Source organism: Eubalaena glacialis, chromosome 6, assembly GCF_028564815.1.
Source record: "Eubalaena glacialis isolate mEubGla1 chromosome 6, mEubGla1.1.hap2.+ XY, whole genome shotgun sequence".
NCBI classification, from domain to species: Eukaryota; Metazoa; Chordata; class Mammalia; order Artiodactyla; family Balaenidae; genus Eubalaena; species Eubalaena glacialis.
In genome coordinates this window covers 3060159-3088086 of record NC_083721.1, presented here as the reverse complement: position 1 = coordinate 3088086, position 27928 = coordinate 3060159, and the positions used below count along the sequence as shown (strand labels likewise).

At 55.9% G+C, this 27928-nt stretch overlaps 1 protein-coding gene across 5 annotated transcripts; it reads right to left on the bottom strand.

Moving 5' to 3' along the window:
• Window positions 1-309: 309 nt before the first annotated feature.
• Window positions 310-26175, bottom strand: WDR4 (WD repeat domain 4). Of its 5 annotated transcripts, XM_061193874.1 has the most exons (12): window positions 26041-26085; window positions 24218-24300; window positions 24043-24108; window positions 22899-23042; window positions 15874-16030; window positions 15178-15290; window positions 11755-11815; window positions 6242-6340; window positions 4729-4793; window positions 3781-3964; window positions 3002-3071; window positions 310-2113 (listed from the first exon to the last, which is right to left on the bottom strand). In XM_061193874.1, exons 4-12 carry the CDS (start codon window positions 23024-23026, stop codon window positions 1917-1919), a joined length of 1074 nt encoding a protein of 357 aa, XP_061049857.1. In that variant the 5' UTR covers window positions 23027-23042; window positions 24043-24108; window positions 24218-24300; window positions 26041-26085; the 3' UTR covers window positions 310-1916. The 5 variants fall into 5 exon arrangements, with proteins under 5 accessions (XP_061049857.1, XP_061049856.1, XP_061049858.1 ...); XM_061193873.1 differs by lacking the exon at window positions 24218-24300 and having other exon boundaries at window positions 26041-26175; XM_061193875.1 differs by lacking the exons at window positions 24218-24300; window positions 26041-26085 and adding an exon at window positions 26157-26175.
• Between the last annotated feature and the right edge of the window lie 1753 nt (window positions 26176-27928).

Sequence of the window (27928 nt, the reverse complement as noted above, 5' to 3'; positions counted from 1 at the left end):
GACACGTGCGTGTGTAGCTTCGGTAAGAATGCAAGTAACTTTAAAGCAATGCCCGGAAAGGCGGGAGATTTTCGTGGCCCCTCACCTGTGCTCTGCTCTCCCGGATAGGCTGCCTGGTGCTACCACTGTCGTAAGTCTGAGCCTCCCAATCAGGTGCAAGAGGCCAGCCTCACACACCCCTCGGCGGCGCCCCTGCTGCCCGGAGCTGGGACACCAGGGTTCCAGAGGCCTGCTCCCCTACCTGCCCTCAGGGACCACACGGAACGCGGTGAAAATTAACCAGTTCATTTAGAACACTACACAGACTTGAGAGAGATCGCATTAGGGACTGACAAGGCTCTCTGCAGAGGGCCAGATAATCAAGGTTGTAGACTGTGCAGGCCATGTGGTCTCCGTGGCAACCATCCCACTCTTCTGCTGCAGCCCCAAAGCCCACGCCGAACACCCCCAATCGAGCAGGCGTGGGCGTATCCCAGCAAAATTTTATTTATGGACACTCACATATCTCGAAATATTTTGCTTTTGACTTTTTTCAACCCTTTAAAAATGTAAAAACTACGCTTAGCTCACAGACCACAGAAAACTGGTCAACGGGCGGCATGTGGCCCGCGAGCCCGTTTGCTGACCCCTATCTTAGACCAAGACACCAACAAGGACAAACCTAAATTGCTCCTAAAACCAAGAATTCAGAGCCGACTACTGACGAAAACCCTTCCTGTGCCCAATGCAGAGCTAACGAGGTCAGGCTCCCCCGCCAGGACCATGGCCAGGGCACCCCACTCCGCCCTGGGGACCCCATTCCATCCCAGGCACACCCCCTCTGCTCTCCTTTGCCCGAGACAGCCCCCAGTCTGGGGAGGTCCTCATGTCCCCTGTGGGAAGTTACCCTGGGCGGTTCACAAACAGCATTGTTTTCAGATCGATGTTTAAAGTAAAATAAGGCACTTAGGGAAAGTCTGAAGCTTTCCAGCTTTCGATACACAAAATGGTTTGTGTCCAAGTACCCTGTGAAACCCCACACCAGAGAAATGTTTTCCTGCAAATCAAAAAGCAAACGTTTCCGTCGGAAACAGCACACTCATCAAACACGCTTCTGCGCGTGTATTTTGAGATTAGCTCCACGTGTTGCTGCTAAAATTTCTAGAAGCTGCAAGAAAGCTCATCTTTATTGATCAGTAATTAGAATTCAGCCGACCCTCCTGCCTGCAGCACGTGCACAGAGTTCATCCCGAAATCAAACAGACACAACGTCACCCGTCACTTCCCTGCGGAGTAAGTGTGCAGCCGGGCTTCTCTGTCCTCACGCGTCGCGGACAAGCCCGTCTCCACCAGCCCGGCGATGAGCTCTCCGCACCCCGAGGGGCCTGAGCACCGGAGCCAGCGCTGCCCAGGGAACCGAGGACTTAACTCCGCTCAGGTTTACGGCCCCCGAGGCGCGCAGCCGCCTGCTGGACAGCGTAGTGGACCATCGAGAAGGGCGAGGGGACTGGAGAAAAGCGCAGATGTGCACCGCGCTGCTGGAAAGACGTCCGTCCGCTTCCAGGCTCCCCTAGAGGAAGCCGCGTGGACGAGCGGGAAAGGACAGCGCCACAAGTGCAGGGTGACGTGCCCTCCAGTGTGAAGGGAAGGGGCTCGGAGGCACTTACTGCTCAGGCATGGCGGCTAACACGCTGCATGGCCTCCCTCCAGCCAGAGGGCTCTGCTCAGCAACAGAATGTTCTAGAGCCCAGGGTCCCGTCCAGCTAGCCGGCAGGGCCCCAGGTGTCCGCGGAGTCGGGATGGACCTCGCCGCCCCCCAGCCCGAGTCGGGAGTGAGGTCCCCTTTGCCTGCGTCAGGGCGCTGCGGGCAGGAGGGGCGAGCACAGCGTCCCGCCACCCGAGGCTGCGAGCACCCCCGAGGGGCATCCCGAGCCGAGCTAGGACGAGCAGCTCCGTGGTGCGCGCCCCGCCTTCATCCTCTTGGTCTGCCCGCTGGACCCGTGCGGTGGTCCCCCGCGTCGCTTCCTCTCCAGCTGCCGCTGCAGCCGCTCTTCCTTCTTCTTCAGGTAGGTGGTCATGTTGTCGCAGGTGGCCTTGTAGAGGCTGCTGAAGCCACCGTCCGTGCCAGCAGGGCCTGTGCGGAACAAGAATGGGTGCCAGCGTGCCACAGGAGCGCAGGGGCTCTGCTTCCAGCAGGGGACGTGGTGGGCCGCAGGGACCCTCCTGCGACACTGACCACCCGGCTCTCCGTGGACCTGCGGCGCCTCCTCTGGCATGGCCGCAAGGATGCCCACCTCCTGGTGGCCACGCCTGGCTGCACCGAGGACTCGCTTCTAACAGGACACGCGAAGCCCGGGGGTCCCCGGGAGGCCAGGTGCAGAGGCTGTGGCTGCGTCCTGTCGGCACCGTGCCCCTGCTCCTCTGCGCTGGGGACTGGGGTGTCCTCCAGCCAACAGCCAGCGGGGACCTGAAATCCGCCAACCACCGAGTGGTCCGGACGCAGACCCCGCAGGACCCACAGAAACAGTGGGACGTGCGGGCCGCTCTAGCGTCTATACACACCGAAGCTGCGTTTGTGTCCCCAGAGCTCGGAGGACCCAGACCTCCATCCGGACGGTGGTTTGTCTTCCCAAGAAGTCTTCTGAGCAATGATTTCTTTATTTGAGTGAAGGCACCTGAGTTCCAGGGCTGAGTTAAAAGCATCCCCCAGACACAGCCAGAAGCTGCGTCCCAAGAGCCTGCCTTCTGCCAATACAAATGGAGGGGCTCTCGGCACCTGAATCTCCTCTAAGGGAACCAAGGGCGCGGCCCACCGTGGCCCTGCAGCCAACCAGGCCCCGTCTCACAGCAGCTCTGCTGTCCTGACGCGGACGCGGACGCGGACACACACCGCACCCACCACAGGCCCTGCACCCTCACCCACAGGGACGGCTCCCTGCTGCGTTCCGCGCTCTGGAACCTGCCTCCGCCCGCGCCCATGGCTGAACATGACCCTGCCAAGCAGGCCAGGGCGGGTCCTTACCTTCCAACATGGCCCAGTTCTCGCGAAGGTGAGCACAGACCCTCTTCGACGCAGCAGTTGCGGGAACAGACTGAGAAGACGAACGGAAAACCTTTATCGGAAAGAGGCCGGTGGGCAGTGGTGAGCCCTGCGCTCACAGGAGGCGGCAAGGCCGCTCTCCCCGGTTCATCAGGCACGGCAGCGACCGCGGCTCGCCACGCGGGACTCCGTCCAAGGTGTCTGGAACCTGGCAGGCACCAGCTGGCGGCATCGCTCACTGCTGGCTTTCACATAAAGACACCGGAGCGAGCTGTCGGGCAGCTCTGAGCACTCGTCAAGGCCGTGCAAGTTTGCAAAGGGCTCTGCGGGTGTCACCTGCTTCTCCCCATGGCACCTAGACACAGGACAGGCGGGAGGTGACATCCCTGCTTTACGCACAGGCTCACCCAGGCCACCTGCAAGGAGGGGCCCCCTCACTGTCCAGCGGGACCACTGCCCCAGCGCAAGGCCGTGCTGAGGCTGCAAATGTTAAGGATACACACCCAGGGCTCACCAACTGTGGGCTTTTCTCCTAAAAAGACGTGTCAGCAGAACAATCACAGGCTTCTAACAGGACATGCGACATACCAATGACAACAATTCGCCCCCGAGACACCCGTGCAGGCACCATGACACTGAAGAACCCGGCCAGGCACCCAGCTCCCTGTACCCACGCCGCAAGCCCTGTGGCTGCTGCCCCCCGAGGACACAGCCGCTGGCACGGGCGTGATCAACGGAAACAGCGGGGCCGCCCATCTCACCTGCCACTGGCCGCCCACAGGCCTGCAGAGCACGAGGGGGGCCTCCCGGCAGTCCTGCAGAACCCACAGCCCCTGGGCCTCCTCAAAGGCGGCGTCCCACACTCTGTGCTGGAAAGTCAGCTGCTGCTGGTAGACCAGCTGCCGCCGGGGGGCATCCAGCTGGAAGAGGCAGACCGCGGGCAGCCTTCCCAGGGAGAGAGGGGACGATCACGACAGCGCCCACGGGGGCGCTCAGCCCCGGGCCAGCCCCGCCAGCACCTCAGCTGCAACCTCGGGACGCCCTGAGCCCAGAGCCCCCAGCCAAGCCACTCCCGCTTCCCCAACCCCGGGAACCGTGAGCTAACGAATGCTCCAGTCCCGAAGTCCGGGGGCAGCTTACTAGGCAGCAAAGACGAAGCCGTGCAGGTGAGACAGCCGCCCCGCCCGCCGAGCAGCGGACGGAACCCCGGGCCGCGCTCAGCCCTCCCCAGCAGGCTTTTTACCCTCTGACCCTGCGTCCTCATTTCCAACACGAGCTCAGCCGCCCACCCCAGACCTGCTGTCAGGACAAGTGACAATGTGGGAAGCCCCCAAACACCCCCCCGGCATGCAGACAAGGCTCAGGACGGAACAGCTGAGTGGCCCGTGCTCCCCACACCCACCTCGTCAGCACCGCCAGCCCCCGACGGGTCTCTCGTGCCGAACTGGGACTGACTGAGGTGGATTCTACCACAGCCGACCCTTCGTTGGGATTCTATCTGCACAAAAGACCAGCCGGGGGCCACTGCTACCTTCACCCTAGCGGATTAAGATGCAGCGCATAGAAAGGAAGCCACCCGGCCCGCAGCAGCAGGGCTCGTAAAGTGAAGTTCACTGCGGGGAGATGCCAAGCCAACGTCGCCGTCCAAACCTCCCGACCCAGGAGCCACAGCCCGCCGCTCCCTCCCGCACGGGTCCGCGTGGGCTTACCCGTCACACAAGAGCGCCACGCAGTCCTCCTGGCGCCAGTAAGTGATCCTGGACGCAGCAAACCTCTGAAAGGAAAAGCAGCGGCTTCAGAGATGTCAGCCTGTCAGGACCCGACGCCGGGCTGCTCTGTTCAAACTGCGAGCATCGCTGCAGGATGGACGGTCCCCACGTGTGGTCCATGACAGGCAAAGAGAAGACACTGCAGGACTCTCTGGACACCAGTGAGGGCACAGTTCACAGGGAATTCCAACACACAGGGCAGACGGCAGAGGCCGCTCCGTGGCTCTGGCCCTCCCTCCGGAGCTGTGTCACATCTCCAAGGCCAATGGAATTGCTCAAAAAGGAGGGAGGACAGAGCACACGGGGAAGAAAGAAAGGCGTGCACGTGAGCGTCCACACGTTCCGGCAGAGGAAGCAGCCTGGGGTCGGCGCCAGCAGGGGCGGGGGGGACACGGCAGCTCCACGCACAGCTCTCGGGGGCTGCCCTGGCTCCTGCAGGGAGCTGCTCGTGCGGACCCCCTCCCTCTATGCTCTCTCCTTGCCGTCCAGGGGCGTCAGGGGTGAGGAGGGCGCGGACGGGAGGAAGGCGGAACGAGCAGGCCTCTCTTCGCCGCAGCTCCAGCGCGGGCACCGTGGCTGCAGAAACGCAAGGCAGAGGCGCGCACGGGGCAGCAGAGCAGCTGGAGGCCACTGACCCAGACGGCCCTGCAGCCACTGGGCTGGGTGGCCTCAGCCCTGGGGTCCTGGGGCTCTGACCCACGTCAGGCCTACCTGCCCACGTGCTACAGAGAGGTCTCGGGGTGGATGAGAGAACCGAGAAGCCAAGGACGAGGCAGGAGAGCCCTTCGGTTCAGGCCCAGGTCTCGTTAGACACGCGGCAAAGCCCCGTGCCACGGGCTGCCACCCTGGTCATCATGACCCCAGCCCCCAGGCCAGCTCTGCAGGCCCGGGAAATGTGTGAGCAGACCCTCCCTCCCCACCAGGCCCAGCTGGGCCTCTGGAAGCTGCCAGAACCATCCACGTGTGACCAGCTGGACCCCAGCCAAACAGGGCACCAGCCCGGGAGCATCACAGCGAAGAACCCCAAGCACCTGAAAAGCAGCCCACACCTTCTCCCCTGCAGATCCCCTGACAGCTGAAGGCCCAGGTGACCTGACCTGGGGATGCACTGGCCAATGCGCCATCCTGAGGACATGAGGTTGACCCACGATGGACAGAGGTAGGGAACCCTGGGCATGCTCAGCTCCCCGCCAGGCACCACTATTTTTTCCATTTCCAAGCAGGATTAGAGGCCTTTCTGTAAATTAGTGGTTTGAATGCAAACATGGTAAGATATAAATTTTTTCCCATTTACATGACTAGGTGCCTTCAGAATTTGAAATACACGATTCCTCTCAAGCTGGAAGAAGTTTGCATTGACAGGAAAAAAACTTTTCCAACGGAAAACAAATTTTTTCCACAGGATCCATGACTGGAGAGACACCCTATAAACCAGAGACAAACATGAGGTTACCTTGTCGCTCCAGGGCTCCGTTGGCTCCTGCAGGCTGGGCAGGTGACAACAATGCAACTCGCGGCCGCTTCTGTATTGCCAGAGCCTCAGGGTGCGGTCCTGCACACACCAAGGACGGGTCAGCACCCAATGAGGCAGCCAGGCTTCACCGGGTAGTGGGAATAACTCAGCGATGGCCACTGCGCCTCTCTCCCAGCTAAAGGCTCTTTGCTTAGTAACAACTGTGCAAAGAGTTGCACAAACCAATACGTAAACATGGGTGACCCTACACAGCCAAATGGGCAAGGACACAAGACACCCTGTCACGTGCCGGAGGTCAAAGACAACACCTGCTATGCTCGGGCTGGGAGTGAACACACACGCATGCACGCACATACACACACGGACCCATCAATGAGCATGCATTCGCACAAGGAGAAACACATGGGGTTAATGAGCATGTGACAACTGTCCACATCACTGTTTAAGAATGGGTGAAAAGAGGGCATCCGTTTTTTACCCATGAGAGTGTCAACTGGCATGGCCTTGATGTGTGCTCCAAAAATAACATAAATGCAAAAAAAGGAGGGTTTATCAGGAACAAGACAAGGATGCCCACTTTGGCCACTTTTATTGAACACAGTAATGGCAGTCCTAGCCACAGCAATCAGACAAGAAAAAGAAAAGGAATCCAAATTGGAAAAGAAGTAAAACTCTTACTGTTTGCAGATGATGTGATTTTATATATAGAAAAGACTCCACCAAAAGACTACTAGAAATAATAAATGAGTAAAGTTGCAGGGTACACAATCAATGTAGAAAAATCTGTTGTGCTTCTACACACTAACAACAGACTAAAAGAAAGGAAAATTAAGAAAGCAACCCCACTTACAATTTATTTAGGAATAAATTTAACCAAGGAGATGAAAGACCTGTACTCAGAAAAGTCTAAGACATTGTAGAAAGAAACTGAAAACACAAACAAATGGAAAGATATTCCTGCTCATGGATTAAAAGAATTAACATTGTTAAAATGTACATCATTAACTAAAACAATTGAAGACTCAGTCCAATCACTATCAAAATCCCAACATGTTTCAAACATAAGACAAAAAAATCCTAAAATTTATATGAAACCACAAAAGACCCTGAATAGCCAAAGCAATCTTGAGAAAGAATAACAAAGCTAGAGTGTATCACGCTCCCTGATTTCGAACTATACTGCAAAGCTACAATAATCAAAATGGCATGGTATTGGCAGCAACACACACACACAGATCAATGGAACAGAATTGAGAGCCCAGAAATAAACCCATGCACATATGGACAATTTACAACAAAGGAGTAAAGAACATACAACAGAGAAAGGACAGTCTCTTCAATAAATGGTGTGGGGTAAACTGAACAGCCATATGCAAAAAAATAAAACTGGACCACAATCTCAAACCAAACACAAAAATGAACTTAAAATGGATTAAAGACTTACACGTAAGACCTGAAACCATAAGACTCCTAGAAGAAAACACAGGCAGTACGCTCTTTAATGCTGGTGTTAGCAATACCTTTCTGAATATATCTCCTCAGGCAAAGGAAATAAAAGCAAAAATAAACAAATGGAACTATTTCAATCTAAAAAGCTTCTACACAGCAAGAGAAATGATCAACAAAACAAAAGGACAATCAGCCAAATGGGAGAAGATATTTCCAAATCATATATAAGTGGTTAAAAACCAAAACAGATAAGGAACTCCTACAACTCGACAACAAAAAACCTTTAAAAATGGGCAGAGGAAAAAAAAAAAAAAGGGGCAGAGACTATCAATAGACATTTTTCTAAAGACATAACAGATGGCCAACACGCACATGAAAAGGTGCTCAACATCACTAATCATCAGGGAAATGCAAATCAAAACCACAATGAGATATCACCTCACATCTGCCAGAATGGCTACCACCAAAAAGACTACAAATGACAAATGTTGGCGAGGATGTAGAGAAAAGGGAACCCCTGTGCACTGTTGGTGGGAATGTAAACTGGTGCAGCCACTGTGGAAAACAGTATGGAAGTTCCTCAAAAAATTAAAAATAGAGCTACCATATGATCCAGCAATTCCACCTGAGAAGAAAACAAAAACACTAATTTGAAAAGATATACGCACCCTTCTGTTCACTGCCACATTATTTGCAATAGCCAAGATCTGGAAGCAACCGAAGTGCCCATCAACAGAAGAATGTGATACACACACACACACACACACACACACAATACATTACTCAGCCATAAAAAAGAATGAAATCTCGCCATTTGCAGCAACATGGATGGACCTGGAGGGTATTAGGCTCAGTGAAATAAGTCAGATGGAGAAAGACAAATACCATATGATTTCACTCATACGTGGAATATAAAAAGTAAACAAACGAAACAAAAACAAACATGCAGATACAAAGAACAGAGTAGTGGTTACCAGAGGGGAAGGGGGGGAGGGCAAGATGAGTGAAGGGGGTCAACTGTACTGTATTGTGATGCACGGAGACTAAACTTTTGGTGGTGAGCACACTGTAATGTATGAAGAAGTCAAAATGCAATGTCGTCCATGTGAAACTTACACATTATAAACCAACGTTACCTCGGTAATATAAAAAAGAGGAGAGGGTCATATTAAGAAACGTTTGTTACAACATTCATTAGGACGGCAGGAAATAGAACCACACGTCTAAGGAGAAAGACCAGACAGTGAGTGAAACGGAGCAGGGTCCACGCCAGCATCCGTCTCAGAAAAACCCCTCCTGTGAGTGGGATCCCTTTACTAAAACCAGACATGCACAGGCCACGTCCACCTGCGGAGCAAATACGAAGTCCAATGAGAAGAACCTCTGTGTGATTTAAATGACCAAGAGAGAAAGAGGAAAATTAACTTCCCCCGAATGGTTAAGGCAGGAATCTCCGGATGCTGGGATGTGAGTATGAATGTCTTGCCGTGACTATGGCTGATAAACAGGGAGACGAACGCACGTCTACAGGTGTCCCCACTCGCCCCTAGTCCCCCCAGGCGACAAGGGGTGTTTTAGAGCAGAGCCCTCCAGGACAAAGACAATCACGGGTAGATGCAGACAGAACCCAGCTGCTGGGGACAGACGATGCGAACAAGAGGCCTTGGTCTCGGGGATGCTGGGACACATGTAGAGAAAAGACACGGGGCCCCTCCCCACAAAGGGTGAAGACAGGAAACCGAACCCCACCCCCATGAGAAAAGGAGGACTGACTGACCCAGGAGGGCTCCCACAAGGATGCAGCCGGGTGCCCGAGTCTGACACCCGGGCTCATAAACCCAGCCCCAATGCCATAAGCGGACAGACGGACCACCAGACATCGAGGAAAACCTCCAGCTGGAAAGGCGGGCGACACACAGGGAGGAAAGGAAACACACATAGGAAAATCCCTAAAAAAAAACACACGTCACACCACCTCAAGGAGATCCAAAGTCTGCATTAGGATGCAAGAATGGGGGCTATGAAGAAAGAACATTCCAAGGACGAGAAAGAGCCTTGAAAAGTAGAAATCACGGCAGAAATTAACATTCCCACAGAAGGCTGGAAAATAAAGTTGAGAAAATCTCCCCCAAAGCAGAACAGGGAGCAGGAACATGAGAGAAAAAATATGAAAGGAAAGAATCAGGAGTCAGACAGCGGGTCAAACATCCAACTGCACAAACCCCAGGAAGAGTGAGGTGGGGACGGCTCCAGAGGGAGGGAACCTAAGAAAACTCCCAGGTCTGTGGACCTGAAGACTCAGAATGGAAAGAGCCACTGACTGTGCAGCTAATTTCAGGGCCCCCATGACACCCCCGCCCTGCTCCATCATTCTTCAGAGCACGGGGTGAGAAGGCCCCCAAAAAACGGCCAGAGAGAAGGGCGATCAGACCCCACATAAAGGACTCAGACTTCTCAAAAGAAAAAGCGGGCAGAAAACCAAGCAAACTGAAAACCAGAGAAAAGCCTGGAGCAACGGCTTGACAATCTGCAGGGAAACATCTGACTGAGCATCGTACACCTGCCTGAAAACCGAGTGCTGGGGGCGGGCGAAGGGCACCTCCCGAAAGGCAGGCTCCTAACCACCCTCCCTGCACCTTCAGAAAGCCGCCCCATGACGTGTGCCCCAAACAAGGTCGGGGGCACCTTCGGGAGACAAAGAGCCCACCAGCGAAGAGGGGGGGGATGCAGGCAGGAAACTGCTGCTTCCCATGCAGACGGCAGCAGCTGACAGGAAGAAACTGCTCATGCTTGTTTCTTGATGACTCGTGTCGTCTGGAAACACGGGCCATCAAGAGGACAACAGCTGAAGGCTCCCAGGGCCTGCCTTGGAGGCCATGGCGGGTGGAGTGCTAGTTTCCACTCTAAGCCTTACAGCAGCATCTGACTCTTTAAATAAACATACAATCTGCACTTCACAGCGTGCAGGGCACGCAGCACACCACGCCCCGGCCGGGTGGCCCGTGAGGAGGTAGGACGGCAATGGGATGGGGCACCCAGGACGGCCAGCGCCAGCCCTACTGCATTTCTGTAAAAAGGAGTAGAAGCAAAACGCTGGACTTGACAAAGCTAAGTGGGAAGATCAAAGGTGGTCACTACGCTTTTCTGTGTGGCTGAGTATTTTTTTTTTATTGTAAAAGAGGCTTACAGCAGAATTCACAGAAACTGGCTATCTCTGGGAACTCCAGCACGTTTACTTTCTTCTCTTTACTTACACAAGTCACTTTCAAGAACAGGACAAGAGAACGGAAAAGCAAAAACCTGTGAGAAACCACACTTGGTGAAGGAAATGGGACATGGCCACCGCCTGGAAGGCCTGCCTGTCAGGAGTCCATGAGGCCCCCAGCCCGCCCCAGGCCCCTGAGTTGCATAAAAAGCTAAAGGGTGGAAAGACAAAGATAAAGGGCTGTGGGCAGAGCTTCTGAAAAGAAAAGAAGAATCAGAGCCAATTAGGAACTCAAAACCTGCACTTCAGCAAAAGTGCTGCTTGATGGTCCTTCTAAAGAGTATTCCTTAAAGAAAGGTGCCACTAATCACTCAGCTGTTCAGGCTTCCAGCTCCTGGGACAGAGCTGCTGTACTTACTGATCAAACTTCCACCAAGGCCAAGTGCCTGGCCCCTCTCCACGCACTCACACAGGGGCGGGTCAGGGAGAAGGGCTGAGAGCAGCAGCGACGGGGGGGAACCAGGTCCCTCTGGGATTCGGAAAGGGCCGTCTACCAGCCGTTTTAACGAGGTCATGGTGCTGTAAGGACCCCTCAGACCGGAGTCCCTGCACACGCACTCACACGCACAGCCCTGGAGCAGGGAGCGAGCCGGCCAGCTCTACCCTGCGGCCCACAAGCACCACCTAGTGGACGGCCACCCAGGAAAGGCACGTGCTGACCTCCCAACCACACTGCGAACAAGACAGGCTGCTGGCTGACAGGTCCTCCCCCAAGCGAGGCTCCAGGCTGCGTCCCCACCGAGGGGAGCGGGGCGCGCGTGGGGAGCGGAGCACTTACCCCGGAGGAGGACAAGAGCAGCTCGGGGTGGTCGGGCACCACGAAGATGCGACTCACAAACCTACAGGTGGAGAGAAGCAGAGGGTGAGCCGGGCTGCTGTGACTCTGCCCCGCCCATGTCACCTCGGACCCTGACCCCAACAGAAGGCGAGAGGAGTAGCGTGACTGCGTAGGGAACACGCCCTGTCACTCGGGCCGAGATGCACTCCCCGGCCGCGCCTGCCAGGAAGGCCCCAGCGGGTCTGCCCTGCTCGGGAGCTGCCCAAGCACGCACGGGGTCTGTGACGCCAGGGTGACCTGCGAACAGGGCGGGGTGGAAGGGGAGCCCCACCACTGACCGCAGCCAGAGTCACACCCATCGAGCCTCACCCGAGCAACCCAGCTCCCCCCAGAAAGCAGCCTCGGGGCTGCAGGCGTGCACCAGCATCTCTAACGCGATCACTAGCTCACGGGCACCTGGGGACCCCTGGGGAGGTGGGGACCCCTGGGAGGGGGGCCCCCGTGGCTCCCTCGCCTCCATCGGTTCCCATCCCAGCCGCCTGGAGCTTCACCCCAGCCTGGGCCCCATCCTGCCTGCAGCCACCCTCCCTCCCCAGGACAGCCTTCCCCGAAGGCCCTCAAAAAGGAACAAGTACACGTTGCAGGATGAATGCAGCCGGTGTCCCCCGCAATGGCACGTCCACGACAGCGGGTACGAGCCACCTCGATGTCTCTACAGGAAAGGAGTGGAACCACAGTTTCCAGGGCCTTCACCAAGACTCTTAAAGAGCAATGACTGGTCATTTATTCGCCGAAATATCCACTGAGCACCTACTGCGTGCCAGGCGCTGTGCTGAGGGCTGCAGACAGCAGTGAGCAAACCTGACAAAGACGCCCCCCAAGTCTAGGACTCGGGGGGAGACAGGCCATAGGAGACCCTGGGTGTCAGCGGAGGCTCAGAACGGCCCGTCCAACAGAAACATGGCCCCAGCCATGATGTGAGCCACGAAGGGCATTTTACATTTGCTGATAACCGCGATAAAAAGGTAAATAGACTCAGGTGAGACTAATTTTAATACTATGTTTTGACTTAACTCAATATACCCAAAATGTTATCATCTCAACCTGCAATCAATATAACAAATTAATAATGAGCTATTTTTACATTGTTTTTTCCCACTGTCTCTGGAATCAGGTGTTTTACACTAACTACTGGCACATCTCACTTGAGACCTGGTGGCTCATGGCTCTGAACTGGCCGCACAGGCTGAGAAGCCCAGCAGGGAGGGGCCGGGGGGGGGGGCTTTTCCTGAGAGGGCAGGTGGCATCGGGCAGAAAGCTGAGTGAAGGAGGGCGCTGAGCAGCATGGGCAAGAGCTCGCCCGGTGGAGAAAACGGCAGATGCAAAGGCCCCGAGGCAGTGTGCCCAGTGGGGTGGGGAGCAGCAAAGACCCCCGAGAGACGGCAACGGGCCGGGGGGCTGGCAGGTCACAGGAACCCTGCTCACAGGATTACTAGACAACTGAATAAAAGCTAAAACAACGCTATCATGACGTACAAACCCAGCAACCATCGACCTTTAAGGTCAACGTTTACATTCCATTCAAAAACCAGGAAATAGGAGCAATCTCAGAATTCAATTAAATCCCTTCAATTCTTCCCCTGCCTCAAATAACGTAGTTTAAAACACTTCAGCCAGTTAAACTAAGTGCTTTTCCTTCCTGCAAACTGTAATCAGCCTTTTGCCTCAGGAGAGCGACATTCTTCAGAAACGCCACCCTCACATAACGTCAAACCTCATTTACTAAACGAGCGCTCACCTGCCAGAAGACAGATCGCAGAGCAACGCCACCCGCCTGGACGACTTAAATTACTGAAGCACGTTCCTCGTCCCCCGACACACACCCCACTGACCGCTGACTACTGCCAGGCGCTGATGGGCATCTACGCTGGCCTGCGGTGACCACGAACTGGGGACTGAGACCTCGGTGCCACCAAGAAAACCTCTGGGAAATAGATTCTGAATAGGGAAGGAGGTTCTGAAGGTTCTGAAGCCCTGGGATCAGGGGGTGAGCTAGACCGGAGCCTCATGAGGAAGCAAATCGATGCAGGCCAGGCCACCCAGGCTGGTCCCCTCCTCCCAGGGGGCACCTCTCGCTTCGCGACCAGCTTCCCCAGCTGAAGGGTCTGCCGGCATTTCAAACCTGAGCCTCGCTCTGTGGAGGGTGAGGGACTCACTGGGTACGGGGACGGGGACACTCACTCGGTGGGGGGACGGGGGACACTCACTCGGTGGGGGGATGGGGGCGGGGGACACTCACTCGGTGGGGGGACGGGGGCGGGGGACACTCACTCGGTGGGGGGACAGGGGCGGGGGACACTCACTCGGTGGGGGGATGGGGGCGGGGGACACTCACTCGGTGGGGGGACGGGGGACACTCACTCGGTGGGGGGATGGGGGCGGGGGACACTCGGTGGGGGGACGGGGGCAGGGGACACTCACTCGGTGGGGGGACGGGGGCGGGGGACACTCACTCGGTGGGGGGACGGGGACACTCGGTGGGGGGACGGGGGCGGGGACACTCACTCGGTGGGGGGACGGGGACGGGGACACTCGGTGGGGGGACAGGGACAGAGGACACGGTGCAGGGACAGGGGACACTCACTAGGTGGGGGGACGGGGGACACTCACTCGGTGCAGGGATGGGGACGGGGGACACTCACTAGTTGGGGCGACGGGGACAGGGGACACGGTGCGGGGACGGGGGACACTCACTAGTTGGGGTGACGGGGACAGGGGACACGGTGTGGGGACAGGGGACACGGTGCAGGGACAGGGGACACTCACTAGGTGGGGGACGGGGGACACTCACTCGGTGGGGGGACGGGGGCGGGGACACTCACTCGGTGGGGGGACGGGGACGGGGACACTCGGTGGGGGGACAGGGACAGAGGACACGGTGCAGGGACAGGGGACACTCACTAGGTGGGGGGACGGGGGACACTCACTCGGTGCAGGGATGGGGACGGGGGACACTCACTAGTTGGGGCGACGGGGACAGGGGACACGGTGCGGGGACGGGGGACACTCACTAGTTGGGGTGACGGGGACAGGGGACACGGTGTGGGGACAGGGGACACGGTGCAGGGACAGGGGACACTCACTAGGTGGGGGACGGGGGACACTCACTCGGTGGGGGGACGGGGGCGGGGACACTCACTCGGTGGGGGGACGGGGACACTCACTCGGTGGGGGGACGGGGGCGGGCGACACTCACTCGGGGGGACGGGGACGGGGACACTCACTCGGTGGGGGGACGGGGACAGGGACACTCACTCGGTGGCGGGACGGGGACACTCACTCGGTGGGGGGAGGCGGGCGGGGACACTCACTCGGTGGGGGGACGGGGACAGGGGACACGGTGCGGGGACGGGGGACACTCACTCGCTGTGCCCAAGGCAGAAGGACTCAATGTTGTGCGGAGCCGCAGCCCAGCTCACTCGGATTTTCTCGTCCCGGTCGGCGGTGAGGACATAGCGGTCGTCGGGACTCACGGCCTGTGCACGAGGGTTAGAAGGGGCTGGTCAGCACGGCCGGCTCCCCCCGCCACCCCAGGCCTCAGCTCAGGTGTCCCCCGAGGGCCACAGCTGCCCCACACCTCCTGCTCCCGCCCCAGCCCGGCCATGCCCACTCCTGTCTCCAGCACCTGGTCACCTTCCTCTCCTTCCTTTCACGTGTCCCCATGTCCAGCCCGCCACTGAGTCCTGGTGATCTGTCCTTCATGACACCCCCGGTTCCTGTGTGCCCCTGCAGGGTCCCACCCCGCCCGCCGCCCCTGGCCGCAGCCCGGCCCTTGTGGGCCTCTCGGGGCCTCTGTGGGGGCAGCTCGTGGCTCGGGGGCTCGGAGGACGCCTGCTCTTTCCACACCCCTCCCCCTCGTCTCCCCGACCTGGGCCTCCCCCACATCTAGACCACCCAGCTGCCCCTAACTTGACCGTCCTCCTTCAGCCTGCTGCCAGCTTCACCTCTGAAATTGGGGCCCTGCTCACAGCGGAGCCCAAACCCGCCCCCCTGGCACACAGGCCGCCCCCTCCTCGTCCCGAGCCAGACTGTAGCCAATGAAGCACGTCGCCCACATACCACATCCAGCAGCATCGACAGGTGTCCCAGTTCAAGCTTGCCGCTCCCGTGCGGCTCCAGCACCGAAAAAGAATAAACGTCCCCAGACTTGTCTGCTACCAGAACCTTCTCCTCAGAGGCCGTGAAGGTCAGGGCTGTGCACCTCCTCACCACAGACCTACAAGGCCAGAGACGCCCACGGTCGGCCTATACGGTCGGCGCCAGGGCCGCCCGCTGACCTGCAAGGCTCCTGCCACGTGGCAGTTACCGAAGACGGTGCCAAAAACATAAAGGATGGAAACAGAGCCAATGCCTCAGACAAATCTACTTTCGCGATATTTTTTCTTTTAAAAATGTGCTAATGGCAGAATCTGGGTGGTGGGTATCTACGTGTCCAACGTGAGACCCGCTCAGCTTGACAGTGTATTTGAAGGCTGTCGTGATAGAGTGCTGGGGGCGGGGCTCCCTGGCCTCCCTGTGCGTCGGGGGGACGACAGCAGCCAGCTTCCTAAAGGCCAACACGCTCTGGGCCGCGACCACAGCTGCGGAGGGCCCTCCTGCCCCTGTGGCTTCCCATCCAGCACCCCACCCTCCGCGCCGCCCACCCACTGCCGGCTCTGCCGCCTGGCCAGGACCCTGTGCGCGCTGCTCGTGCGCACACGGGAGGGCCGGCCCCCTCCGCTGGGGGCACATCACAAATCCAAATCCTTGATCCGGAGCCACAAGAGCTGGCACGTCTGCGAGCTGGCTCAGTAACGACGTCAGCCACGAGGAGCGAAACCTCAAGCTGTGGTGACACAGGCCCCATCGCCAGCCTGCTCGCCCCAGGTCGGGGTCATGCCGTTCCCTCCTGTCGCCATTTTTCATTTTGTTTCTACTGGGACGTCTTCCAGGTAGCAAAATAGGCTCTCCACGACAAGGTACCCGTATTTTTCATTCTACGTTAGAGACAAGCCGTAACGCTGCTTTACACACAAACGCCTTCCGTTTATCTACACGCGTGGCCTCTTCACAGAAGGGCCGGTCTCAGCTTTGCCGTCACCCGAGGGCTGGAAGGGCACCCACTGTCCCCGTAAAGAGCTAACGTCCGTGCAGACGACACCCAGCTCACAGCAGCCGGGACTCCAGACTTCCGCCTGAAACGGAAACTGAACATTACGCCCCCCACGCAAGGCCCATCAGAGCCCTGCCCGCCTGTCGGGAGGTAGGGAGGGACGAGAGGACAGAGAAGCGAGCGCGAGGCCCTGCTGGGTTCCAGGCGCCGCCACGGGGCTCGGCAGCTGCTGGACAGCCCCCACTCCTCGGTCCGGTGCCACCCGGCAAGGATGCCATGAACGTGGGGAAACAACAACAAGGAAAGGGAGTCAGACCCCAGGGCGAGATTGATGAGAACACGCAGTGCGCCCATCGTTTAAACAAATGGCCTGCACGGCACCAGCACCACAGCCACACAGCCTAGTGGGCCGGCTGAGCACCTGCGCGGAGCGCGGCCACGGCCTGGGGGGCGGAGGGGGGGGCATGACCCGCGGCCACAGCCTGGGGGGCAGGGGGGGGCATGACCCGCAGCCACGGCCTGTGGGGCGGAGGGAGAGGCACCACCTCCTAGGGCGCACTGGCCTAGGACAGTCCTCGGGAAGCAACAGGCTTGCATCCCAATGAGCTCGCCCACCCCAGGAGGAAGTGAGCCCTCCAGAGCCGGCCCCCTCCCCACTGCAGCCCCCCCTTCCCACTCCGCATCTCGCCCCTTTGTCCTCTGCCAGCTGGGGGCTTCCAGCTTCTCAGGCTAAACCGGTCCTGGCAACGATTCCAGGATGCGGCTCAGCTGTGCAGTACAGGTGTAGGAGTTGGGACCCGTGGGCATCAGGACACAGGTGGCGGCAGGCCATCGGACAGGACCGTCGGCGGCTGGCCATGCCGCCCCAGCAGAACGAGCCCCGCGGGCACCAACCTTCGGCCTCCGCAGGGTCTGGGGCCTCCGCGCTTTCCCTTGCTCCGCGGAGTCACTGGGTGCAAGGCCCAGGCCCATCTCCTCAGGCCCCCCCAGGGTGGGTGTGGCCCCCTCCTCCGTGCCAGGGGCAGAGGAAGGGGCCGCTAGAGCGAGCTCTGAGCCGTGAGCAGGTCCCACAGCCGCTCGGGGCCCCGGCCGGTCAAATGTGGATGAACTGGACGTCAGATGTACCGAGGGTGGGTGCTGTTCTGAGGGGGCCCATCGGATCCCAAAGGGGTCTGTGCCCCAAAGGTGAAGAGCTGCCGCACCCCCTCCAGGGTGACGTCCACTAGACCAGCATGGGGGGGACCGCCCACTGCATATCGTCGCCCCGGCGACTTCAACTCACCCCGCTCCTGCAAAAGCGTAATCAGAGAGGGAAGGCGCTGAGCTCAGGGTAAACGCACAGGAAAAGGCAACGGGAGACACACGACCCCTGCCCCGAGCTCGCCCCGGCCCAGCCCCTTGGGCCCATTATCCGAAGGCTGTAACACGAGGGAGGCCCTGGAGTTGTAATTTGGTTCCTTAACTTCATCCAATCACATCGTGCCTTCCACACCACCTAATGCAAGCATTTCCTACACAAAGTTATTCTGTGGATATCAACTTAAAAGCCAAGAGAACATACAACTAAAGGGAAAACGCCCAGCACCAAGACCGCTAAGGTCTATGGCCCCGAGTGTTATTGGGTCTCACGTGGAAAGAAGCCCCGACACACGACCTTCCAGAGACAAAACAACACGGCACCTTCCCTTCAGTGCACACCCACAGGCCTCAGGGTGGAGGGACCCAGGCACGGTCACGGGGACCAGGCGTCTGAACACCCGCCCTGCCCCGCACCCGAGGAGGCCTCACCTAAACTCTCGCATTAAGAAGCCCGACGCCACGCAGACCCCCTGCTCCCTCCTCAGACCCTGCACGAGGCAGGACCCTTCTAGAACAGCCAGAGCCCCACAGAGCCCTGGGCGCTTGCCGTGCCACCCCGGCAGAAGGGCAGGAGCTCCGGAACCAGGACCCAGGAGTGCGGCAGGCTGCGTGGACACCCCCATGCCCACGTCCAGAGTGAAATCCCTACCCGCCCGCGGAACGCATACAGAAGTGGCAGTTCACCCGCGTGTCTGCCTTCCAGCAAGTCCAGAGCTGCCACCTACAGAGCGAGAGCAAGCTGGCTGCCAACTCTCCCCACCACCAGCAGGCCCTGCGCCCACACCCACGCGTCACAGAAGTGGTCAGTGGGCCTGCGAGGGACCCAGGGGTCAAGAGCCCTAACAGTGGGCACACCCCCTCGGTGAAGAATCACCCTCATCCAAAGAGAGGTCAGGCCCGTGGCCTCACGGCCTGGGAGGAGGTGATCTCGAGGAGGACAAAACAGGTCTCCAGGGGCAGAAACAGATCCCGCGAGGAAACTGTCGCAGGCGAAAGGCAGGTGCCAGGGAGGCAAATGCCGAGTTGGAGGGCCGCGCGGTGTCTCTTGCTAGGGATCTCTGGATGATGAGATTCAGGGTGATTTGTTTTTGTTCCCACTTTGGCCTTCTCTGAGGTTCCCAAGTTTTTACATGAACCAAAAAAATTCAAGGGGGAGAATGGAAAAAATTGCTGTGGTAGGAAAGCACACTGCTCCAGGGACCAGACAGGACACCTGCGAACCTGCCCTCAGCTGCCCTCCCGCAGACCCCACAGGGGCAGGTCTGCACACAAGCACGCCCGTGGCAGCTCTGGACGGCGGCCTGGGGGAGCCTGTCGGCCGAGGCTCACCCGAAGTGTCTCGCTCAGCACGCGACGCTATATGGACGGCCGGGTGACAGGGCAGCCGCAGTGGACGGACTCGTTTAACACAAATGGGAAAAACCCACGTTCCCCAACAGAGACTCAAAGGGAAAAGGAACAACCACCCCGCGGGAAAGCACAGGGCGTGAGAAGACAGCTCACAAGATACAAGCAGTTCTTCAGGGTGAGGCTGCTCTCCTCACTCCTAACAAGGCGAGCACGCAAGGTCCCACTTTTCTTCTCACACAGCCCCAAGTCCAAGGTTAGACGCTACTCAGTGCTGGGGTGTGAGGCGCTGCTCCTGCACTCGGGGGGGTAAAGGGAAAAGCCCTTGGGAAGGCCATTTGTGATAAGCGACATAATTTACAAATACACATCTTCAGACTTGGCAATTCAGTTTTGGCAACTTTTACAGATAAATGAGAAAAATTACGTCTGTATATGATAATTCACTGAAGCACTTTTTGGAAGAGCAGAACAAGTGAAATGCAGGTAAGACATGTCCATGAAGAGGGAGGTCAAGAAAACGACGGGACCGCACACAGTTGCTGCTCTTCACAAAGTACTGACCAGCACAGATGTCTCTGCCATCGGCTCCATCGGGTGTACCTCCAACACGCCCTTCAGTCCTGAAGACCCCGAGTCTCCTCTGACCCAGGCCGGATCCCCTGGGTCCTCTGATCATTGCCCAGGTCCCCTCGTCAACCTGGGGGTCAGACGCAGATTTACGGATGTCCTTGGAGGGCGATCAGAGCTCTGAAACATCACGCTGCAGGGAGAATCAGTCTGCATGTCCTCAAGGTACACCGGTGGGCGTACCAGCAGCACGGCCAGACAGCCTTTACTTCAGCAAAAGAATTACTGCCAGATTCCTTTAGATCGTTTGATTTTCATCTTTTGGGGCAAAGCCCCCTTTGAGAATCTGGTGTAAGGTATGGAGACTCCACAGACAAAAGTCAGCAGTCAGGGGCTTCCCTGGTGGCACAGTGGTTGAGAATCTGCCTGCCAATGCAGGGGACACGGGTTCGAGCTCTGGTCTGGGAAGATCCCACGTGCCACGGAGCAGCTGGGCCCGTGAGCCACAATTACTGAGCCTGCGTGTCTGGAGCCTGTGCTCCGCAACAAGAGAGGCCGCGATAGTGAGAGGCCCGCGCACCGCGATGAAGAGTGGTCCCCGCTTGCCACAACTAGAGAAAGCCCTCGCACAGAAACGAAGACCCAACACAGCCATAAATAAATAAATAAATACTTTAAAAAAAAAAAAAAGTCAGGAGTCAGGGTCAAGAAAGGAGATTAACTACTGTTACGGGCTCAACTGTGTCCCCCCCCAGATTCATGTTGGAATCTAAAACCCCCCCCAGACCTCAGAATGTGGCTGTATTTGGAAAGACAGCCTTTAGAGAGGTGATTCAGGTGCAATGTGGCTGCTCAGGTGGACCCCAATCCAGCGTGATGGGCATCCTTACAAGAGGAAAACAGCACACAGAGGGATGACCGTGTGAAGGGACAGCAAGAGGGTGGCCACCTACAGGCCACGCCCAGGAGAAGCCAATCCTGCTGACGCCTTGATCTTGGACCTCAGCCCCCAGAACTGTGAGGACTAAATACCTGTTGTTTAAGCTGTGGTGTTCGTTACGGCAGCCCTGGCTGCCTCATCAGCTACCATCACCTGCCATCACTGTCGCGGGTCTGCCCTCCCCGCTCCCTACAGGCTGTGGAAGCAAAACCAAGGCTACCTGCAAGGATCCCTGTGGTGGAGCTCAGGGTCAGAAACCCCAACGTTCCCAGCGATGTTCAACCCTGAACCCCGAAAATACATGACATCGTCTGTGCTCTAAGTGACCCGCTAATGTTTCGGCTATGTTGGCAGGAGGATGCTGCCTCACAGGCCTCTCCGGTTAAGGGTGATGTGAATTCACATCGGCAGGAAGGAGCAGTTCATCATCAATTATCCTGTGGCTATACGGCAACACACATTTAAAAGTCATTTTGGGGCTGGAAACTGTAATTGACTGTGGGCGATAGCTGGAGGGCACGGGTGCAGGGAGATTCCCTGTACATGCTTTTAATTTTCTGTTTTAAGCTTTTAAAACATGAGCATCTATTGCCCATCTAATACACAAAAACATGCATAAGGTAAAACAAAGTAATGTTACTGGACTTTATTTTTAACCTGACTGGAATCGAGGGCAGAGTGGGTACTCCTTGCCTTTGATGCCACCTGGAATCTGGCTTTTTATCCTTCTCTTAGCAAATTAGATGAGATAAAAATCTTAGAAGTGTAGCTGTCCCAATACAGGTGTGAGTCGGCTACAACAGGAAATTCCTTGACCTTGGCCCTTCAGTAGTTAGAACGTTATAACCGCACACGTTTATCTCTGATTATGAAAGGGCAGTTAAACCCTGCAGCCGCAGGGAGGCGAGGAGGAGGGGAAGGGCCGGCTCTGCTCCAGGTGGGTGTTTCCATCAGTGTCAAAGAACAATCAAAATAAAGCCAGCCTGCACCCTCCTAAGGAAACAGAGAAGGTGCAAGTTAAGAGAGTATCAAAGCCAAAGGACATTTACATCTGCCCCCAGCCAACTGTCAGCATCACCCACCTCCTCTCCAAAGACGAGGAAGCTCTCCGGAAGCGAGCGCTCAGAAAACCGCAGTGCCCCCTCCCTTTGAGGAAATGATGGAGAGAGAGGCAGGAGAAGAATAAAAAGTCGGAAGAGCATGCACAGGACTTGGCTGGGTAAGAAGAAACACCTAGGCCCAGTGACAGCTATGTTCTTGCTGAGTTACTGACATCATCTCCCATCAATGCCGAGCCCCCAGCCCTTGAGATACTCAGGTAAGTACACCAACTTAAAAACTCACCAAGTTAAAACCGTGGCCCAGGTGCCTTAACTTACACGAAGCCCCCGACACACTCTCAGGGGGCATGCTGGCGTTCTCTATTTCTGCCACAAGACTGGCGGAACACTGTTTGGAAAGCACGATGGCACAGTGGCCAGGGGCACAGACTCTGTAGCCAGTGACCAGGACAGGGCCCAGCTGAGCTGAGTAACTGGAACTGCTTCAAAGTTTCCTGAGCAGCGGTGTGGGTGAGAACACCGCCCCGCCCCACTCACGGGCCTGTTATGAGAATTAAATCAGTTAACACAAGTACAGCACTCGAAACAGCTCCTGGCACAGAACTGGTGCTCTGTGTTAGCTTCTTACACTATCGCTACTGTCACTATTGTTATTGGCATGCAAGTGTAAGCCGTGCGTTCAACATCGTAATGATTCAATGTTAGCATTTCATACCTGACACTCAGACATTGCCATGGTTTTGTACGGAAAAGAATCAGACGCTTACTGTCATCAGTTAAAGCAAAATAGCTGCCAGACTTGGAGAAGGTGGACGCCAGAATCGTGTCACTCCCCTTATCCATGGGCTGTCCGTCCTCCCTGAGAAAGAGAGGGGACAGGTCAGGCCTTACCTCAGCAAGTGAGACTGCGCCCTCCAGGCCAGCCCTGTGCGTTTATAACGCGATCGGACGCAGAAAATGTGATGAGGTTCACGTAGCCAGAATATAAAACATATTAAGGGGACATGGGGAGGTTAAAGACCACTCTAATGTTTAAGGAGTAAAGCTAATTAAACAGAAAAGTCTCTCGGCATACACACCAGAATCCCAAGGGCTGAGCTGCAAAGACCCTCAGAGGCCCACTCCCTCAAGGACATGAACTGATCTACAACTAGAGGCAGGGATCAAATCATATTAAGGAAAATAAAGTGGGCCCCAAGCCCGATTCTTCTAAAGAAAACCACCATACAGAATGACCATACTCTGAAAACAAACCTATGGTTACCAGGGGGGAAAGGTGGAGAGGGATAAATTGGGAGATTGGGATTGACATATACACACTACTATATATAAAACAGATAACTAATAAGGACCTACTGTATAGCACAGGGAACTCTACTCAATACTCTGTAATGACCTATATGAGAAAAGAACCTAAAAAAGAGTGGATGTATATATAGATGTATAGCTGATTCACTTTGCTGTACACCTGAAACTAACACAACATTGTAAATCAACTATACCCCAATAAAAATTTTTTTAAAAACCATACTCTACTTTTATCTTTCAGTTGCTAAAGTTAATTTCATATACATGCTTTCAATGCATTTAAAATTGCCCTGTTATTTCAAAGTGCCAATAAAATAGCTAATTACTGACAAAAACGAATTTAAAGTATTTTAAAAGGTGCTAATATTCTTAATGCCGAATTTGAAAGGTAGTTCCACATTTATCTCCTGAGGTGGCACCTGGTTTATCCACACAGCCGGGTCACAGAAATGAAGAATTCAGCAAATAAGACAACAGCTTACACCTCAGACTAAACGGTCCCATTATGCAAACCATGCATCAGCCCTGAAGAGGTGCCACTACCATCTCACCCTTTCTGCTCTTGTGTCTCCTTTTCTGCAGCACTGCAATCATATATGAAGAGGCTGTCATCATCACTAAAGAAAAAAATAACAAAAACATTTTAAAGGAAGCACTTCGTTAATTATAATGCTCATTTCTTTTTTTTTTTTTAAACCTGGATCAAAAAAATATTTGCATACTCACTAAGGGTCTTATCCACAAGAAACTGTCTCCATAAGATATTTCAGGGAGGGGCTTCCCTGGTGGCGCAGTGGTTGAGAATCTGCCTGCCAATGCAGGGGACACGGGTTCGAGCCCTGGTCTGGGAAGATCCCACATGCCGCGGAACAGCTGGGCCCGTGAGCCACAACTACTGAGCCTGCGCGTCTGGAGCCTGTGCTCCGTAACAAGAGAGGCCGCGATAGTGAGAGGCCCGCGCACCGCGATGAAGAGTGGCCCCCGCTTGCCGCAACTAGAGAAAGCCCTCGCACAGAAACGAAGACCCAACACACCCAAAAATAAATAAATAAATAAAAAAGATATTTCAGGGAACAGTTAAAGAGCTTTATTTGCTTAACCTATTTATATTTGCCATACATAACTGACATGGTCTGTCCATAAAAGTCAGTTAAGTGAAATAAGTGAGGACAAAAACTCAACAGGAAGTAATATACCGTTCTTTGATAAGCAGAACATCAGTGCAAGATGGCTATGTAAGAAGAAGTTATATTCTGATGTTACTGAGTTTTCAGAGGGTCTTTTGCACCCAAGTTTAAAACCGCCATAACTTGTTTAGAAAAATGTCTCATCTGCCCCAGAAAAGCTCCCATGGCTGCCAAGCATTTCCAGTATAGAAGCCACCCACCTTCCCTATCAGACCCTGAGCTCCCCCTCCAGTGCCTGGCACAGAGAAGACATCGTGCAAATTTATAGCCTTTAAAGTGACTGCAGCCAAACTCTTTTCACGTGGAACACTGCAGTGCAGGAAGAGAAACAGTCCTCCAAGCCAGAAACTGTGCCAGCCAGCCACTAGATTTCCTCAAAAGGTATGGAATGAAGCAACCAGATGGAGTCTAATTTAGCCATCTCTCACTGTGGCATGTGTTAGATACTCCGAGGCTCTAAAACAAAATAACCTGGGACAGACAACAGGTTTGTGAATAAATCTGTGAAATCTAAACTTAACATCTTATTGGATCTCTGAAACCAAACACTGAACAAAGAACACAGAGAGTACCTTTACATTTGACAGACACATTGTTTCAAGTATGGAAGAATCAAAACTACCCTGGGAAAGAAAACAGGGGCCGAAACTGACCACTACTAATATCCAAGAGGCTCCTGGGTCAAGACTATTCGATCAACAAACATTTACTGATTTAAAACTCCCGGGAACGATAAGGAAGGGGCGTGAAATTAGGGAACGCAAAAGCAGGACCTTGTAATGGGCCACTAGGGAGGTGCGCGCAGTGGCTCTGGAGTACCCCCGAGCGAGGAGGTGTCAGATAAAACCCTCCATCCCCAAAGGGCAAGTAGGGCGGGGTCGAGGGATGTGGGCTGGGAGGAGAAAACAGGCACCTACGCAGGAAGAGGGAGGGGAGAGAGGGAGTGCGCCGAACTTGGTCCCCGGGAGTAAAGCCCTCTCCCGAAGGGAAAGCAAGGGCTGCTTTCCACCCCTCTCTCCAGAGAGGGTCTGACCAGCGTCCCCCGGACCCCGCAGAGCCCGGAAGTGTCCCGCGCCGAACCCTCAAAGAGCGCCGCAGACCCACCGCGGAGGGCGCGGGGCCCTGGGCAGGCGGCTAGGGGACCCCTGGGCGGGTCTTGGGAGAAAGGCGCGGAGAGCGGACATTCCGCGGCGCAGGCACGCGGCCGGGCCCAAGTGGCAACGGAGAGCTCACAGGTAGCAGTGGGGCTCCCCGGGGTCACCCCAAGGCGGGTGCAACCCCGGCTGTGCGGGAGAGCCGGGGTCTCAAGGCCCCGACGCGCGACCGCAGCCTTGGCTCCTGCTCCAGGCCCAGACCCCTCACCTGCTCGAAGTGGAGGTAGCCAGCAACCGGCTGCCGCCCCGCACCACCAGCGCATGCCCGCACAGCGACAGCCCTGCAGAACCCGCCATGTACCCGCCCGCAGTGCAGCCACCCACATGCGCCGCCTAGCGCTTCTTCCTGCCAGCGCCGAAAAGTGACGTCAGACGTAGACGCCGCGAGGAGACGTCATCCGGGCTGGCCCAGCGAACGCGCCAGCCCCGGGCATGCGTAGAAGGTGCATTCTCCCTTCAACTCGCGAGCTGGCCTTCGCGCCTCTGGTGGCTTAGGGTCGGTTGTTGATCGCGTTTGTCCGGATGGAATACACTTGCTTGTTTATTGTTCGTCTCTTCCTCCAGACTGCGTAGGGCCAGTTCTGGATCTTTCTCACGCTGTGGCTGGGTGACTTGGCTGGCCTGGCACCTACTTGGTCCTTCAAAAAGTGAGAAGGTCTGAGTTTGCATCCAGGTCGAGGACGCGGTGTCTGAGGTGGGCTCAGAGCTGAGGGAAGAGAAGCCAGACGCGCCCGAAACGCAAAGCCTCTGAACTGCTATTTTAAAACCCAAGATAGGGCTCTTTTCCTGTGTTCTTATGCTCATGGAGTGGCGTCACCAGGCACCAGTTATGCGGGATGATTTCTCGGGACTCTCCGCCCCCACATTCCACACTGTTCATCTAATCTCTTAAATCCTCCTGGACGCCCCTTCTCTCCACCTCCGTGGCCTCCGCCACGACACAGCCCACAGGAGTACCGCTGCTCACTGGTGTCACCTCCGCCCTTGTCGCCCCGCCACCCCACCCCCCCATGCACTTTCCACACTAAAGCCAGAGGGACCTTTTCAGAACACAGTTCCAATTCCCTGCTTAAAATCAACAAGTGGCTTCTCATTGTTCTCAGAACAGAAACCAAATCCTAATCTTCCACCATGAGACCACGTGTGGTCTGCCTCCTAACGACTCTGCAGCCTCCTTCCCTACCAGGCCAGCTTCAGTCTCAGGGCTCTAGCCATGACTACCCTTCCGTTCACTGGAACAATGGTCCTACTAACCACAGGACCTTAGCACGTGCTATTCCTTCCGCCTGAAATGTTCGCCCCCACACCCTGTCTATGTCCCTAGTTAATTCCAATCTCCCAGTTTCACCACAGTGGAGTCATCACTTAATCAGGGAAGCCTCTCCTGCCTTTCCATTATTTGCATCCACAGCACCGTGATAACTTGTTTAATGTATGTCTCCAGACTACAAATGCCATGAAGGCAAGCAGGCACTGATGCCTACTAAATTGGCAAGTCACTGATCAATGCCCCAGCTTGCACCACAAAACCTGGCATGAAGTCAGTGCTCAATATTTGCTAAGTAAATAAATGGAACAACTAATTGACGGTCTTAAAAGATCAGCTATTTTTGCATAAGAGGAATTATGATAGGCATGAGGCATGGAAACTCTGCCTGACCCAAACCCCACCTCCGGTTTGATTCAAGGATAAATTTACACCCAGACTTAAAGCAGAATGCTTGGGGGACTTCCCTGGTGGTCCAGTGGTTAAGAATCAGCCTTCCAATGCAGGGGACTCAGGTTCGATTCCTGGTCGGGAAACTAAGATCCCACATGCTGTGGGGCAACTAAGCCCCCACGCCACAACTACTGAGCCCACGTGCCGCAATGAGGAGCCCACGCACTGCAGTGGAGGATCCCACATGCCGCAATGGAGGATCCCGCGTGCCGCAACAAAGATCCCAACGAAGAACCCGCGTGCCGCAGCTAAGACCCGATGCAGCCAAAAATAAAATAAATATTAAAAAAAAAAAAAAAAGCAGAATGCTTGGGAAAAGCTGGGCTTCCTTTAAGGCAATGAGGTAAAAGGGGCTTTCATGGAGGCAGAAGATGGA

Bases quoted from the DNA above. Each gene is read 5' to 3' on its own strand.
- WDR4 (XM_061193873.1), bottom strand. From the start codon at position 26,129: ATGGCGGGTTCTGCAGGGCTGTCGCTGTGCGGGCATGCGCTGGTGGTG. The intron at 16,031-22,898 runs GTATGAAATGCT...CTGGCCTTGTAG, and splicing joins TGGCAATGTCTGAGTGTCAG to GTCTGTGGTGAGGAGGTGCA. The intron at 3,072-3,780 runs GTGAGATGGGCG...TCGTCTTCTCAG, and splicing joins CTGTGGGCGGCCAGTGGCAG to TCTGTTCCCGCAACTGCTGC.